Genomic DNA, 13,542 nt, shown 5'->3' on the forward strand with positions numbered 1-13,542 from the left:
AATAATAACATCAATAATATACAATACCCCAGAATCCCAAGCATTTTCTTTATCTTCCTGTTGTTTGGATTCTGTTGGGAACCTCTGATCTATAAAAGGTTAATCACAGACACATTCATAAGAACACTTCTTATTATAAATTTTTTAAACATATACAAATCTATTTTCATTCATGAATCTGTGGACTTTCTTCTGTAGCCTATATATTCTCTTGGTGGATAATAACCACCACTTCTATAGTCAATTGGTTAGAACTGCAATCTTAAAAATCTAAAAATTAACTTCATATTCATTAGAATGCAAAAGAAAAATAAAAGTTTGACTAATTTGTATTAATTATTTCTTCACAAAAGAAGTCATATTCTCTTCTCCCATGAAACCCACTATGTCAGATATTTGCTGTTCACTCAGATAATTTTAATTACCTATCATCTGTCATTTCTAAGTTTTTATTTTTTATTATTACTTAGTTTGATTAAGCAGTCTTTATTACACGGTTCTTCAAAAAAGATTATTTATCAATAAGTAAGATTCTTCAAGATACTAACTTTTTGATATTAGCAAAATATACATCCAATCCTTTGAAATTTCAGTAGGCCATGACAATATATTTGATGTGAATGTGTTTTAGATAAATAAGCTTAAAGAACTTGTACTGCATATAAATTAAAAGCTACTTTAATTACAATGAGATAGTATTTCCTCAATGCAACAATATCTTCAGAATCAACTTGTGACTCCTTGGAGAAACATTAGAAACTTATAGGAAAAATGAGTGCTGTAAGTAACCTAAATTTCCAACATTTCATAGAATTAAATCAAGGTCCATGCAAGGTCCAAGGAGTACTGAGAGCCATGAGGCAGAAAACGAATATATAACAGAAATATTCTAAATGCATCTGAAGTTAATTCACTCACATTTCCTTTTCAGAAACTCTAAAGTTGCCTAGCTATCTTCTTTCTTGCCCCGTTTCCTGCCTCACAATCCCTCTTCCTTAGCCAAAATAATGTCTATATCTGTGGTCTTGATTCTTCCCACTCAACATCTTTTAAAATCGATTTTCCCAACACTTTCTTTCTCTTTGATTAGGGGTAGTATCTGACATCTGTAATTACTATTTATTTACCTTTTTTCCCCTCTGGCCAGAAACATACTCAGAAATAAAAGCAATATAATGCTTTCCCTTGACCCTGTTATGTCTTGACCTTCTATCCAACTGCCCTTCTTCCAGATTTTTCCAAAGGAAAGGCTGTTCCCTTGCTACTTAAGAGTAAGGTTGAAGGACCACCAGTATCAGCATCACTTGAGAACTTATTTAAAAATGCCAGAATCCCATGCCTGCTGAATCATAGCGTGCATTGTTAACAAGGTATTCAGCTGATTTTCTACAGTTTGAAAACTTCTGATCTATACCGAGTCTATATGACAAATTATATACATGCATGGCTGTGCAAATATGCTTATATTCACCTATTGCAGATAAAACACAACTCTCCATGGTCAGGTGCTTCCATCCCTAATGCTTCCCCACCAGTGAGAAAGACAGGAGAGACAACATTTTGCTATAATTCCCTGGCAAATTTTGGTAATGAAAGGTCACTTTATATTCTTCAAATCTTTCTAACCATGACCTATCTTTTTCTAAAGAATTATTTTATTTTACCATCCGCCATTATATAAGCCTGCTTCTTGTTGCCTCATGTACTCCATGTATTCTCTGTCTTCCTCTGTCTTCATTTCCTCTTTTACTCCTTTGCTCAGGTCTTACAGTATATTGAATTTAAACTAATAATTCCGCTCTTTTTTTTGGCACTGTCAATATAATCTGTTGCTAACACCTGAGAAGACATATAAGTTTCACTCCTTTTGTTCTTCTATGCTATGCATTTAAAAAATAATTTTCTTTGGCTGTCAGAGTATATCAGTCCTCATGCATTTAGACAAACATTTGGCCAAATGGTGTTTTAAATTAAAAAAATTGTTCTTACCTTCTATTTTGTGATTTATTGTTTCGACATCATCTTGATATATAGCACCAGGTAAACACATATAATTCTGTCCAGCACTCTTAGAGATAATCTGTTAAAGATAATATCAATAAATAATTTGTTTATTTCATTTTTTTGTTTTTTTGAGATGAAGTCTTACAGCGTGGCTCTTTGGTGTGATCTTGGCCTACTGCCACCTCTGTCTCCCAGGTTCAAGCAATTCTCCTGCCTCAGCCTCCCAAGTAACTGGGACTATAGGCATGAGCCACCACGCCTGGCTAACTTGTTCTATTTTTAGGATAGACAGGGTTTCACCATGTTGGCCAGGCTGGTTTTGAACTCCTGATCTCAAGTGATCCGCCCGCCTCATCCTCCCAAAGCACTGGGATTACGGTGTGAGCCACATCAATAAATATTTTCAATTTTAAAATAATAAAAATAACAAGCCTCAATACTTTTATTTAAAATCTTGTTTATGGACTGGGCACAATGGCTCACACCTGTAATCACAGCACTTTGGGAGGCCAAGGCGGGTGGATCACGAGGTCAAGAGATCGAGACCATATTGGCCAATTGGGTGAAACCCCATCTCTACTAAAAATACAAAAATTAGCTGGGCATGGTGGCAGGTGCCTGTAATCCCAGCTACTCAGGAGGCTGAGGCAGGAGAATTGCTGGAACCCAGGAGGTAGAGGCTGCAGTGAGCTGAGATCAGGCATTGCACTCTAGCCTGGTGACAGAGCAAGACTCCATCTCAAAAAAAAAAAAAAAAAAAAAAAAATTTCTTAAAACATATTTTTTTTTTACTTTAAAGGTAATTAGATTTAAAGCTGTTCACATATTGAACACCAAAACATTTCAAGAGGAAACCTCAAATGTGCTCTGTATATCAAACTTATCTTTTATCTTCATGTTGCTATTGACTAGGTTACTGAGCATGGAAAATAAAACATATTCAGAAAAAATTCACTCGTGTACAAAAGGAATTAAATTCAAAGTATCTGCCTTACTCTGTAGTCCTCACCAAAAATAATAGGGCATTTCAAACAGAACACAAGATGATTAAACACTTGACATATGCATAAATATAGAATTTTTGTTAAAAACTATGCAGGGCATGAAGAGAATTTTCAGAGTATGTCATACAGAGTAGGAATAGAACTCTGTAGAAATTGTTTCATTTAGGAAAACAAGGGCTTAAGATAATAAGAATAATTTTTACAAGTTTTTTGCTGATAAAGAACTGCTTGAATAAAAGGAAAGATTCAGAAGGAAAACTTTTATTTATGTTACTTTTAAATGAAAGCAAAGTCATTAGATAAAGTATGTGATTGATTAAGACACAACTTCAGAAAAGTAGAGCAAGCCTTCATAAAAAGAGAAAAACAAAAACATGTATTCGTGAAACGTGTAACATGTGCCAGACACATATTTGCAGATTTTTCTTCACTTTAGAATAATGAGGATGATGATGATGTTGGTGGTTACCCCACTTTCTACTTCCTAGTCATTCTAGGTTAAGAACAAAATGATGAACAAATACGGTCCACTGTTCTCTCTGTTTAGAATGTCTTCCTCCTAGACTTTCATATGGCCTACGCCTCATCTTTGAGATGGAGATTAAATGGCAGTCTCAGAAAGATCTACTCTGACCACAGAATTCCACTGCCACTCCCACACCCATGCTAATTATAAAGTTCTTCAATTTTCTCTAACCAAACATTCTCTGTTTTGTTTTTAAGAAAAAGTTATAGTAACTTATAAGTTTTTTCTATTTGTTATTCTCTTCCTACTACTACAGCATAATCCCTCATCTTGGATATTCAGAGTCTCATTGCCTAACACAGTTAGTGCTCAGAAAGAAATTACTCCAGGTCAAAACATTGAAAATCTCATCAGGAAAGTCTAACTTTCCAAACTGCTATATTTCTATGGAAAATCTGCAGTTGTAGCCTGCTGAAAGTTACCATCCCCTTACCCAAAATTAGAAATCCACATGCCTGTTCCTACTCCCCGTTCTTGTGCTAACAATACTGCTCTCACATAAATGCCACTTTGATCATTTCATCTTACATTCGTATACAGACTTTCCAGTTTACAAAATCTTTTCACATTTGTTACAACATTATTTCATCACATGTACCTAAGAGGTAGATATGAGCACTATTTTTATTAACAAGGTTACTGGTATTTGATTAGGTTAAATGATTTTTTCCAAGTTCCCATAGATAGTAAGTGACAGAACCAAAATACAGACTTATTTTTTGACATCCACTCATTGTTGTTACCACTACGCAGCTGCTGCTTCTAAGTGGTAAGGCCATTCCTATCTCTTTCACATCCACAGCTGTGACTTTGGAATACATCATTATTATTTGATACTTATGTGGCTGCAAACATGGCTGCCACAAAGGGACTCAAAGGTTTCTATTTGTGAAAAGAATGCCTGCTTATTAAAATACTACTCAACCAAATTGTTGTTATTACAGTTTTACAGGTGTCCTATTTCTCATGTTTATCCAATTCCTGAAATGTTCTTTCAGATATATACTGGATAATCAAAATATACCAATACTTTCAAGTCCCAGGCATGATCTTTTCAAGTTCCAAGTTGAGCAAGACTAAGACTACAGTTTAAACTCTTTCTCCCTGAATCCAGTTAGAGCTTTTGTATATCTAGATATACATAGAATCATACATTTGCCCATAAATGAACGCAGATAAATTATTTAGTTTTTAGACAAATTTAACTTCAGAACTTGAATAGATTCCTGGTGCCTTCTAAGCCTTATTTTCTTTTGCACTATTCTACACTGGCTTCAAAATTAATACTGCAAATCAGCAGAATTGCACTATGCAACTGTTATCCACTTGGCACATGATTAAAAAGTACGTTCTGATAAATGCCAGAAAATAATTTCATATAGACACATGCAGAGGTGAGAAAATAAAGTCAAATCATCTTTCTATGTTTTAAGATTACTCATTACTTAAATTTTAAAATAACATCAACAACAATACACATACCTCAGAATCAGAAGGTGATTTTATATCTTCTTTTTGTCCTGATTCTGATGTGGGCATCTTATCTACAAAATGTTATTCACAGACACATATATGAGAACATTTATTACTGTAAAGTGTAAAAACATATACAAATCTATTTCCATTTATGAATATTTCAAAAATAAGAGTTAATAGCAAAAATAGAAATTCAAAATTGAAGCAGGTTCAGAAAAAAGAATTGATAGTATGAGAAAAGACAGCAGAAAGTATTTTTTTAAGTAGACATTGTTATTTGGTCTACAAAATTGTTTTCTAAATAATAGCATTTAAGCATAGAAAATTTTTCAGAGATATTCACTAAATTACCACTTTTATTATTTTGGCATAAAAAAATAAAATCGTCATTACTTTTTTGATCTTGTGGAGCTTGTTCAATAATGCCAATATCATTTTCTTGTTGTCCAGTTACTGTCTTTGTTGCTCCCTCCTATTACAAAAAACCGAAAAGCAACAACAAAAAAATCTTCAGAAAAAAATTGTATTTATTCACTCACTCACTCAATTTGTCAGACAAAACAAAACAAAAACATCCATTGTATCTATCAAATCACAGGCACTAACCTAGTAGAAGCAGAAAATACACACAGAAGATAAATTCTAGCTTACATTCAAGAAATGGTAGAGACATGTGAAAACAAATAAGAACAGAAAAACATAACTCACCAGTTCTACAATTTAAGTCAATAAAATACATAAGGGCATAAAGGAGAGAAAAATCAGTTTCACCTGAAAAGCACAGAAAATGCTGCCATAATGGGGCCATATTTGGAAGGACAGGCAAAGTGCAGAGTCAGGATACAAAGACTCTAGGTGCAACAGCATGTGCAAAATAATAAGGCATGAAACAACATGGCAACTGAGGGGTGCCAAAGTGATATGGTAAAACTAGAACACAGTCAGAGGAAATGAGTTGAAGAGAGAAAATGGGGCCAAACCATATAAGATATGTGTCGTGCTAGAATGTGTACTTAACCCTTCAGGTAATGGGTATCCGCTCAATATGCAGATGAGTTACATCATTACAAATATATTTTAGAAAGGTGACCCTTCCAGTGATGTAAAGATAGATGAACATGGGGAGATGGGGCAAAACTAGAAAGGAGTACTTCAAAATTATAGGTAGAGAGTTAATTACGGTAATAAGACATGGAAAATTATAAGAAGGTAGATAATACAAATTTTGGTGTGTGACTGGCTTGGTGACCTGGAGGAACGTTGAAGTGCAGGATGTGGGGGACGGTTAAAATGGAGGTTGAAGTGCTTGAGCATTTCATGGCTACTTCCTAGGTGTTATTTACTAGGATGGGGAAACCAGATGACTGAGTAGATTACAAAGAGTCAGAAAAGAGGCAGGAAAAGAATAAAAAAAAAAAAAAAAGATGCTTTCAGTTTGAGACCTCTAAGATTTGAGGCATCCAAGGGGCTTGGAAGAAAGATCTGGATAAATACATTTGGAGTATGAGTAGATAATCTACATGAGGAAAATTACATAGTGATAAGGAAATAAATATTTATAAGATAGACTAAATGGGTAGAATTAAGCAACACAAATCTACACAGACTGTTGAAATTTTGAAAATGAAATTAAAGGAGAGAGAAAAACGTGGGATTAAGTTTCTCAGTCATATATTTCCAAATTTGTTTCAAGAATATAATTTTATTTATATATGTAAATATTTATTTCTGAAATATTATTGCAATATGCATCTTTGAATTGAATGAAAACATTTAAATCTACAAGATTCTGCAAAATGACCTATATAAAAACCTTGAAATTTTTAATTTTAGAAGAGAAATGCTTACCCATAGAATTATGAGGCATTTTTAAGTACTACTATAAAGTGAGATAGAAATGTGAAACCCTGCTTTAAAATTCACATGCTTTTCTTATGTTCCTGTAAACAATATAATACTAGCTCAAATTGCCTACTTATACCATATAGGATGGTAGTTTAAAATTGGAGAAAAGATCTCACATAAAGAAAATTAAGCAATAATTATTCAAGTTCAAGATTTAATAGTTTTTATGTATATCTATGATTGTCAAGCACAATTCAGTATTCACAGGAGAAGTGAAGAAAGAAACTAAAAAATTCAAATCAACAGGATTCCTGAGTTTTAGAAATAAACAAATGTATGTGCAAGGTTTGATAATTATGAAGACTAAAGTTAATAAGGCTTCCTGGAAATAATATAAAATATCCCCATTGCAAGAGATATTTTAAGAGTAAAAACAATTCTTCCGATGTTAAGTTTGTATACTCTGTTAACAATCTTCCCTCACATATGATTCTATGATAATAGGCACTTTACTTTTAAAAAATCCACAAATATTGAATACATTCATTTGTTGTGTGTATATAATACCACTACATACATACTATGAACAAAAGATATCAGAATATTTTTAGAGATTAATAATTTCTACATGTATTTCTTTGAGAGTGTTCTAGCTTAAAAGTGATTTTAAAAAAGTGATTAAAAATTTAAGAGACACAGAATAAGAACATTGTTCATATGATCAGAAAATGTAATTTTAATAACAAGCTTAAATAAAATGCTTATTTATTTATACTCTATTATCAAAAATATTCAAAACAGCTACCACGGTTACATCAAAGAGTAAGATAAATTAGTTAAATAACCTAAGAATATGTCAAACATTAAATTAGAAATCTTAAACCAGAAACCAAAGAGTCAAAAATTGATAATTCACAATAAGGCTGACAAGGCCTAAAACAGATTTCACTTTGCATTCTACATTAATATGACTAAATTAAATATAAAACGTAAAGTTAATAAAAGAAGTGAGAATTAAATTTTCGTTCCTTGTTTATAATTTTTTTTTTTTTTTTTTTTTGAGACAGAGTCTGGCTCTGTTGCCCAGGCTGGAGTGCAGTGGTGCAATCTTGGCTTACTGCAAGGTCCACCGCCCGGGTTCATGCCATTCTCCTGCCTCAACCTCCCGAGTAGCTGAGACTACAGGTGCCCGCCCCCACGCCCGGCTAATTTTTTTCTATTTTTTAGTGGAGACAGGGTTTCACCATGTTAGCCAGGATGGTCTCGATCTCCTGACCTCATTATCTGCCTGCCTTAGCCTCCCAAAGTGCTGGGATTACAGGTGTGAGCCACCGCGCCCGGCCATTTATAAATTTTTTGTTGACACAGTATAAATGTACATGTTTTGGGGGTACATATTATCACTTAATACATTCACATAATCAAAACAGAATAATTGAGATATTAATCACCATAAGTATTTATCTTTCCTATATATTAGAAACATTCAAATTATTCTCTACTAGGTATTTTAAAGAGTACAATAAATTGCTCTTACCTATAGTTATTCTTATATTTTCTTTCAGCCTTTTATTAAAATCAGCTACAAGTCACTCAAAAACACCTGAGCCGTAATTTATTACCTGGCTATGTTTTCTAATTTTTTATTTTAAATCATTTATATAATATCTTTTATTCTAGAGGGTTCCTGCTCTCATTTAAACAACTTTTTTGTTCTTTTTTTAATAATAATCTGTGTCATCTTGACTCTCTCATGGAGTCTCTATGTTTATCTTACCCTTCTTCAATGAATTATTTCATTTCACCCCGTTCATGTAATTTATTATTATAGAAATATGGTGGTATCCATCAATGAATGAATTATTTCATTTCACCCCTTCATATAATTTATTATTATAGAAATATGATGGTATCCATTAGATTATTATTGTTCTTTTTTCTTTTTCTTTTTTTTTTTTTTTTTTTGAGATGGAGTCTCGTTCTGTCTCCCAGGCTAGAGTGGTGCAATCTCTGCTCACTGCAAGCTCCGCCTCCCTGACTCACGCCATTCTCCTGCCTCAGCCTCCTGAGTAGCTGGGACTACAGGCGCCCGCCACCACACCTGGTTAATTTTTTGTATTTTTAGTAGAGACGGGGTTTCACCATGTTAGCCAGGATGGTCTCGATCTCCTGACCTCGTGATCTACCGACCTGGGCTTCCCAAGTCCTAGGATTACAGGCGTCAGCCACCGCACTCGGCCCCTAGATTATTTTTTTAACCAAAATAACCTAGGACAAAAATTTACCCTTACAAAGTTTATAATATTATAGAAATAATTAAAATTTAAAAAGTTAAATTACATGTTATATTTTGGAATATCTCTTCACAGTTGTATTAATTACCTCTTGTGTGGAAAAATGTGAGACTTTAGTTTTTAATAGTACCTTATTTAACTGGGTTTGCATTGAAATGGTATGGGTTGTTTCTCTTCTGTGTGGCAAAAAGCTAAGTATAAATAATTGTATAAATTCTGCTTCTTCCAAGAAACAGAGAAAGAAAGAGTAAATCATGGGGAAGGCAATGATTGATTAATGAAAATCCTGTATAGCAACTAAATAGAAACCTGTAAATAAATATGCTGACAATGGAGACAGTGATGCCCTCTCAAAAGCAGACACTGAAAAAATGTATTCTGTGAGAAAAAAAGTCTGGGGTAAATCATTTTTAAAAAGGTGAAAGAGGGAGAAACAAACAAGAGACCTTACCAATCAAGTATAGCTTCAGTCATGAAAGAAAATGAAAAACAACTACTATAAGACATGTGATGAAATACATAAAATACAGACTTTTGTTCATAACATATTCCTATAATGCCGATCAGTATTTACACTATAATTAGTTATTTTGTTAATACCTGTGTAATAAAGATTTAAATTTTATTATTATATAAGAAGACACCAAATTAGTTAAACATGGTCGTCAGCCAATACCTAAAAGCGAGAATTTTCTTACTACAGAGAGAGAAAAAATTTAAAAAGGAATGTTTCATAAACTTTTCACCTGAAGAAAGTATTGGTAATAAGAATTTTAGAGTAACGTATTCCTTAAAAATATATGTTTAATAGAACATGACTTTCGGCCGGGCTCAGTGGCTCACGCTGTAATCCCAGCACTTTGGGAGGCCCAGGAGGACAAATCATGAGGTCAAGAGATTGAGACCATCCTGGTCAACAGGGTAAAATCCTGTCTCTACTAAAATTACAAAAATAAAGTGGGCGTGGTGGCACGTGCCTGTAGTACCAGCTACACAGGAGGCTAAGGCAGGAGAACTGCTCGAACCTGGAAGGTGGAGGAGGAAGTGAGCCGAGATCGTGCCACTGCACTCTAGCCTGCATGACAGAGGGAGACCCCGTTTCAAAAAAAAAAAAAGAGCATGAGTTGAGACTAAATTCATTAATTTTTTTTTTTTTAATCTAAACTCCACTTGGAAGATACTGGAAAATACAGCGTAACCTTCTTTCTTTTTTACTACATGTCACTGATTGTCTTATTTAAGACATATTTTCTCAAGATAACTTACATGAATTTATGCATTCTAAATATTAAAAGACAATATAAATTTAAACCATATTTTAGAAATGAATTAGATTTAATTTTAAGATATATTATGCATATTATCTTACTTGTAACATTCCGTAACATAAAAATTCATTTGTCTGCTTATTTATTCACATTGAAAACCTCTTAAAATGCTTTTTATAGGCAAGACTGTATTCTGGGTACACAAGGATGCACGCAAGTATGTTTTCTAACTTGCGGTATCTCATAGTGATGCAAGAGCTTCAAAACAATTATGTAAACAACTAAATACAAAATCTTCTGAAATTTAAAATTTTCAAATGTGATCATAGATCCTAGAACAATATGTTTAAAAACTGCAATTTAAAAATTCTGAAATTAAAATCTTGCCATATGCTTATTAAGAGTCTCTAATTCCAGAACTGGTTGTTTAATTGGGGTAAAACCTGCGTTCTTCATTTAGATGAAGACTTTAAAGTATACTTTTAATTAAGTAACTTAGAAAACACACTGGCATCCCTTAATAATACAGATTCTGAGAAAGAGAATTTACATTTCTAAATTTCTACTATTATTTTTTAAATTAGAGATAAGGTCTCATTATGTTGCCCACACTGGTCTCAAACTCTTGGGCTCAAGCAATCCTCCTGCATCAGCCTCCTTGGTAGCTGGAACTACAGGCATGCACCACCATGCCCAAATAAATTTTCACAACTTCTAATATTATTTTGGTGTATTTAAAGAACCAAGAAGAGAAACTGAGACAAAGCTCTCTCCTATAAACTACGTAATATCAAAATAATAAGTGCAAAAAAACCTATATGCTATGTGGCACAGTTTTGGAACTGAACAGTATCAGAGAGATTCCTTGATTACTATAATAAGTAACGTGATCCATTAAAGACAAATTTAAGCATGAGGTTTTTTTTTTTAAGTTACAATAGGATAATTTTAAAACTCACAGTAAGTACACTTATCCAAATAAAAATTTACCAGATTTTATATATTCTTTACTGTGGAAAAGTTTTTTCTAATATAATGTTCCTGTCACTATATATTCTCCAGCCCATTCCTTTTTTGGGCCCTCACAACCTCAAAGTATTTACCAAACATTTGTTATTTACTAAAGTAAAAAAAAAGTTTAAATCAACTACTCATATTTTATATAAAATGTTCTTATCTGACCAACTTTATATTGCCAACATGAAATAATGATACTTACAGCACTGCAAAACATGAAAAGTAAATACTATACAGAACTAGATTCCAACTGAGAAAATCAACTTCACAAGTGACCATTTTACCTTGGTAGCAAGATTAAAGTCTTCCTCAAGTTTTGTAGACTGTGAATTTTCAATAGTCTGTTTGCCAAAATGACTTTAGAGAAAAAAGATGTAACATAAATGAGCAAATTCACATATTTTAAAAATAAAATCTGCTAGTACATATCTTGGTGCTCACTTTAAAAAATGAAAACAAAAAGCAAAATCTGGGAAAAGATCAGTCCTCTGTATATTAAATCATGTTTCTTGGTAAAATTAAAATATGCCCTCTGTTTTTAAAAAATATCTTAGTTACATATTTTTGACTCTTCCTCCCCAACCTATAACATTCAATGAACACTCACTCTTAGCTTCATAAAAAATAGTGACAGCCAATATAATTGGCATACCCTGAATATAATTTGTCCTCACAAACTGTCCTCAATGATGAACTAGAAATCTACTTAATAACTGACATAACTTTTGATATCTAAACCGGAACAAACTTGATAACCTAAAATGAGGAAGAAAGACACAGTTACCGTATCCCTTTTCCATTATCTATCTCTGATTCAAAGACTAATCTGTGTCACAGGAAAATGACATTCTTTGTTTCTCAGCAAAAAAACCACTTAAGAATGCCTTGTTGCTTCCCTTCACCCTAAAACACTACAGAGGGTGCCCTGAAATATTTGAAATGTTGAAAAGCTGAACCTACAAATGTCAAATCACAAATGTATATTTCTTATTAGAAATATTTTTCTCAACAAAAAGTGAAACTGTAAAAATAATAAAATCTAACTACTTATTTTATACTTGTCCTTCCCTGTTCAGGGCTACAACAACTAGCAAAACCTTAAAAATCTTTGTACTTATTCCCAAGGAGAGAGACTGCTAGAAAAACTGAGTCCTGATAATTGGATTTCTCTAAGTACCGTATATACACAGAGAGAAAGATCTGGAAGTGGGAGCCACTATATATAGTGAAAGTGTCTCTCACTTCCACATCTTTCTTCTGCAGGGCTTCATGGCAGTCTCCAACCTTTAAATATTCAGCTCATCAAAGCACAGATTACTGAAAAGATAAATTCAATGACCAGCCAAGAAGCTCTGTATTTACCTGTTCCTGGAAAACAACTAAATGGAGTCTCAGTCAGTCATTCACCTCCCCCATAAGCATGTTACCAAAAACCCAATTGAAGCTCCCTGACTTATTTGCCAGCCAATCTTACCCCTGCTTTACATGTACATGGGTAGGACATTAGAGGCTTGGAAAAAGAGGCAAAGGGGAGGGGACACTTGCCCTGGGCCACAGATCTGTGTAATTCAGCAACCTTCAATCTCCTAGCATTCAAGGGGCTCTAAGCCTCTCCAGTGAGATTTGGGGTGAAAGAACAGAATAGCACATTTCTATCTGATCGTAGAGACTTTTTTTTTTTTTTTTTTTTTTACCCTTTCAACAGAAATCTTGAAGTTTGTCCATTCCTCCAATTAAACAAGCAAAAAAGCAGTGACCTATTCAGGACTTCTTTTGTACCATATTTAATATGCCTTTCTAGATAACTCCCAATATCTACTGTGTTTGTTCTAATTTATCTTCATTAAACTTGTCATAAGATCCAACATTCTGATCTCTTTGGTAAAACCCTTACTCCTACCAATCCTGGGATTATTTCTCTTCAGACTTGGCCTTTCCCTGCTAATTCTCTTGTTACCTACTTCCACTGGGTTCTCCAGCTAATTCCATTCTTATCCTTTTCGATTTGTTTAATTCGACCCATTTCCTCTTCCTTTCTATTATTCAAACACTCACTTACATGGTGATATAAAAACAAGAGTAATGGGCTTTGAAATGAGTTTAAATAT

General features: G+C 33.4%; 1 protein-coding gene across 1 annotated transcript in view; it reads right to left on the reverse strand.

Moving 5' to 3' along the window:
* Positions 1 to 13,542, reverse strand: part of LOC105470745 (ankyrin repeat domain-containing protein 30B-like) — a 135,891-nt gene that overhangs the window by 91,035 nt on the left and 31,314 nt on the right. Inside the window, exons 13-17 of the mRNA XM_071068728.1 lie at positions 11,719 to 11,791; positions 5,404 to 5,482; positions 5,017 to 5,078; positions 1,990 to 2,080; positions 28 to 89 (exon numbers count right to left, since the gene is read on the reverse strand). Coding sequence (XP_070924829.1) covers positions 28 to 89; positions 1,990 to 2,080; positions 5,017 to 5,078; positions 5,404 to 5,482; positions 11,719 to 11,791 — 367 coding nt within the window. The remainder of the gene's footprint in view (positions 1 to 27; positions 90 to 1,989; positions 2,081 to 5,016; positions 5,079 to 5,403; positions 5,483 to 11,718; positions 11,792 to 13,542) is intronic.

Source organism: Macaca nemestrina, chromosome 9 (assembly GCF_043159975.1).
Source record: "Macaca nemestrina isolate mMacNem1 chromosome 9, mMacNem.hap1, whole genome shotgun sequence".
Lineage (NCBI taxonomy): Eukaryota > Metazoa > Chordata > Mammalia > Primates > Cercopithecidae > Macaca > Macaca nemestrina.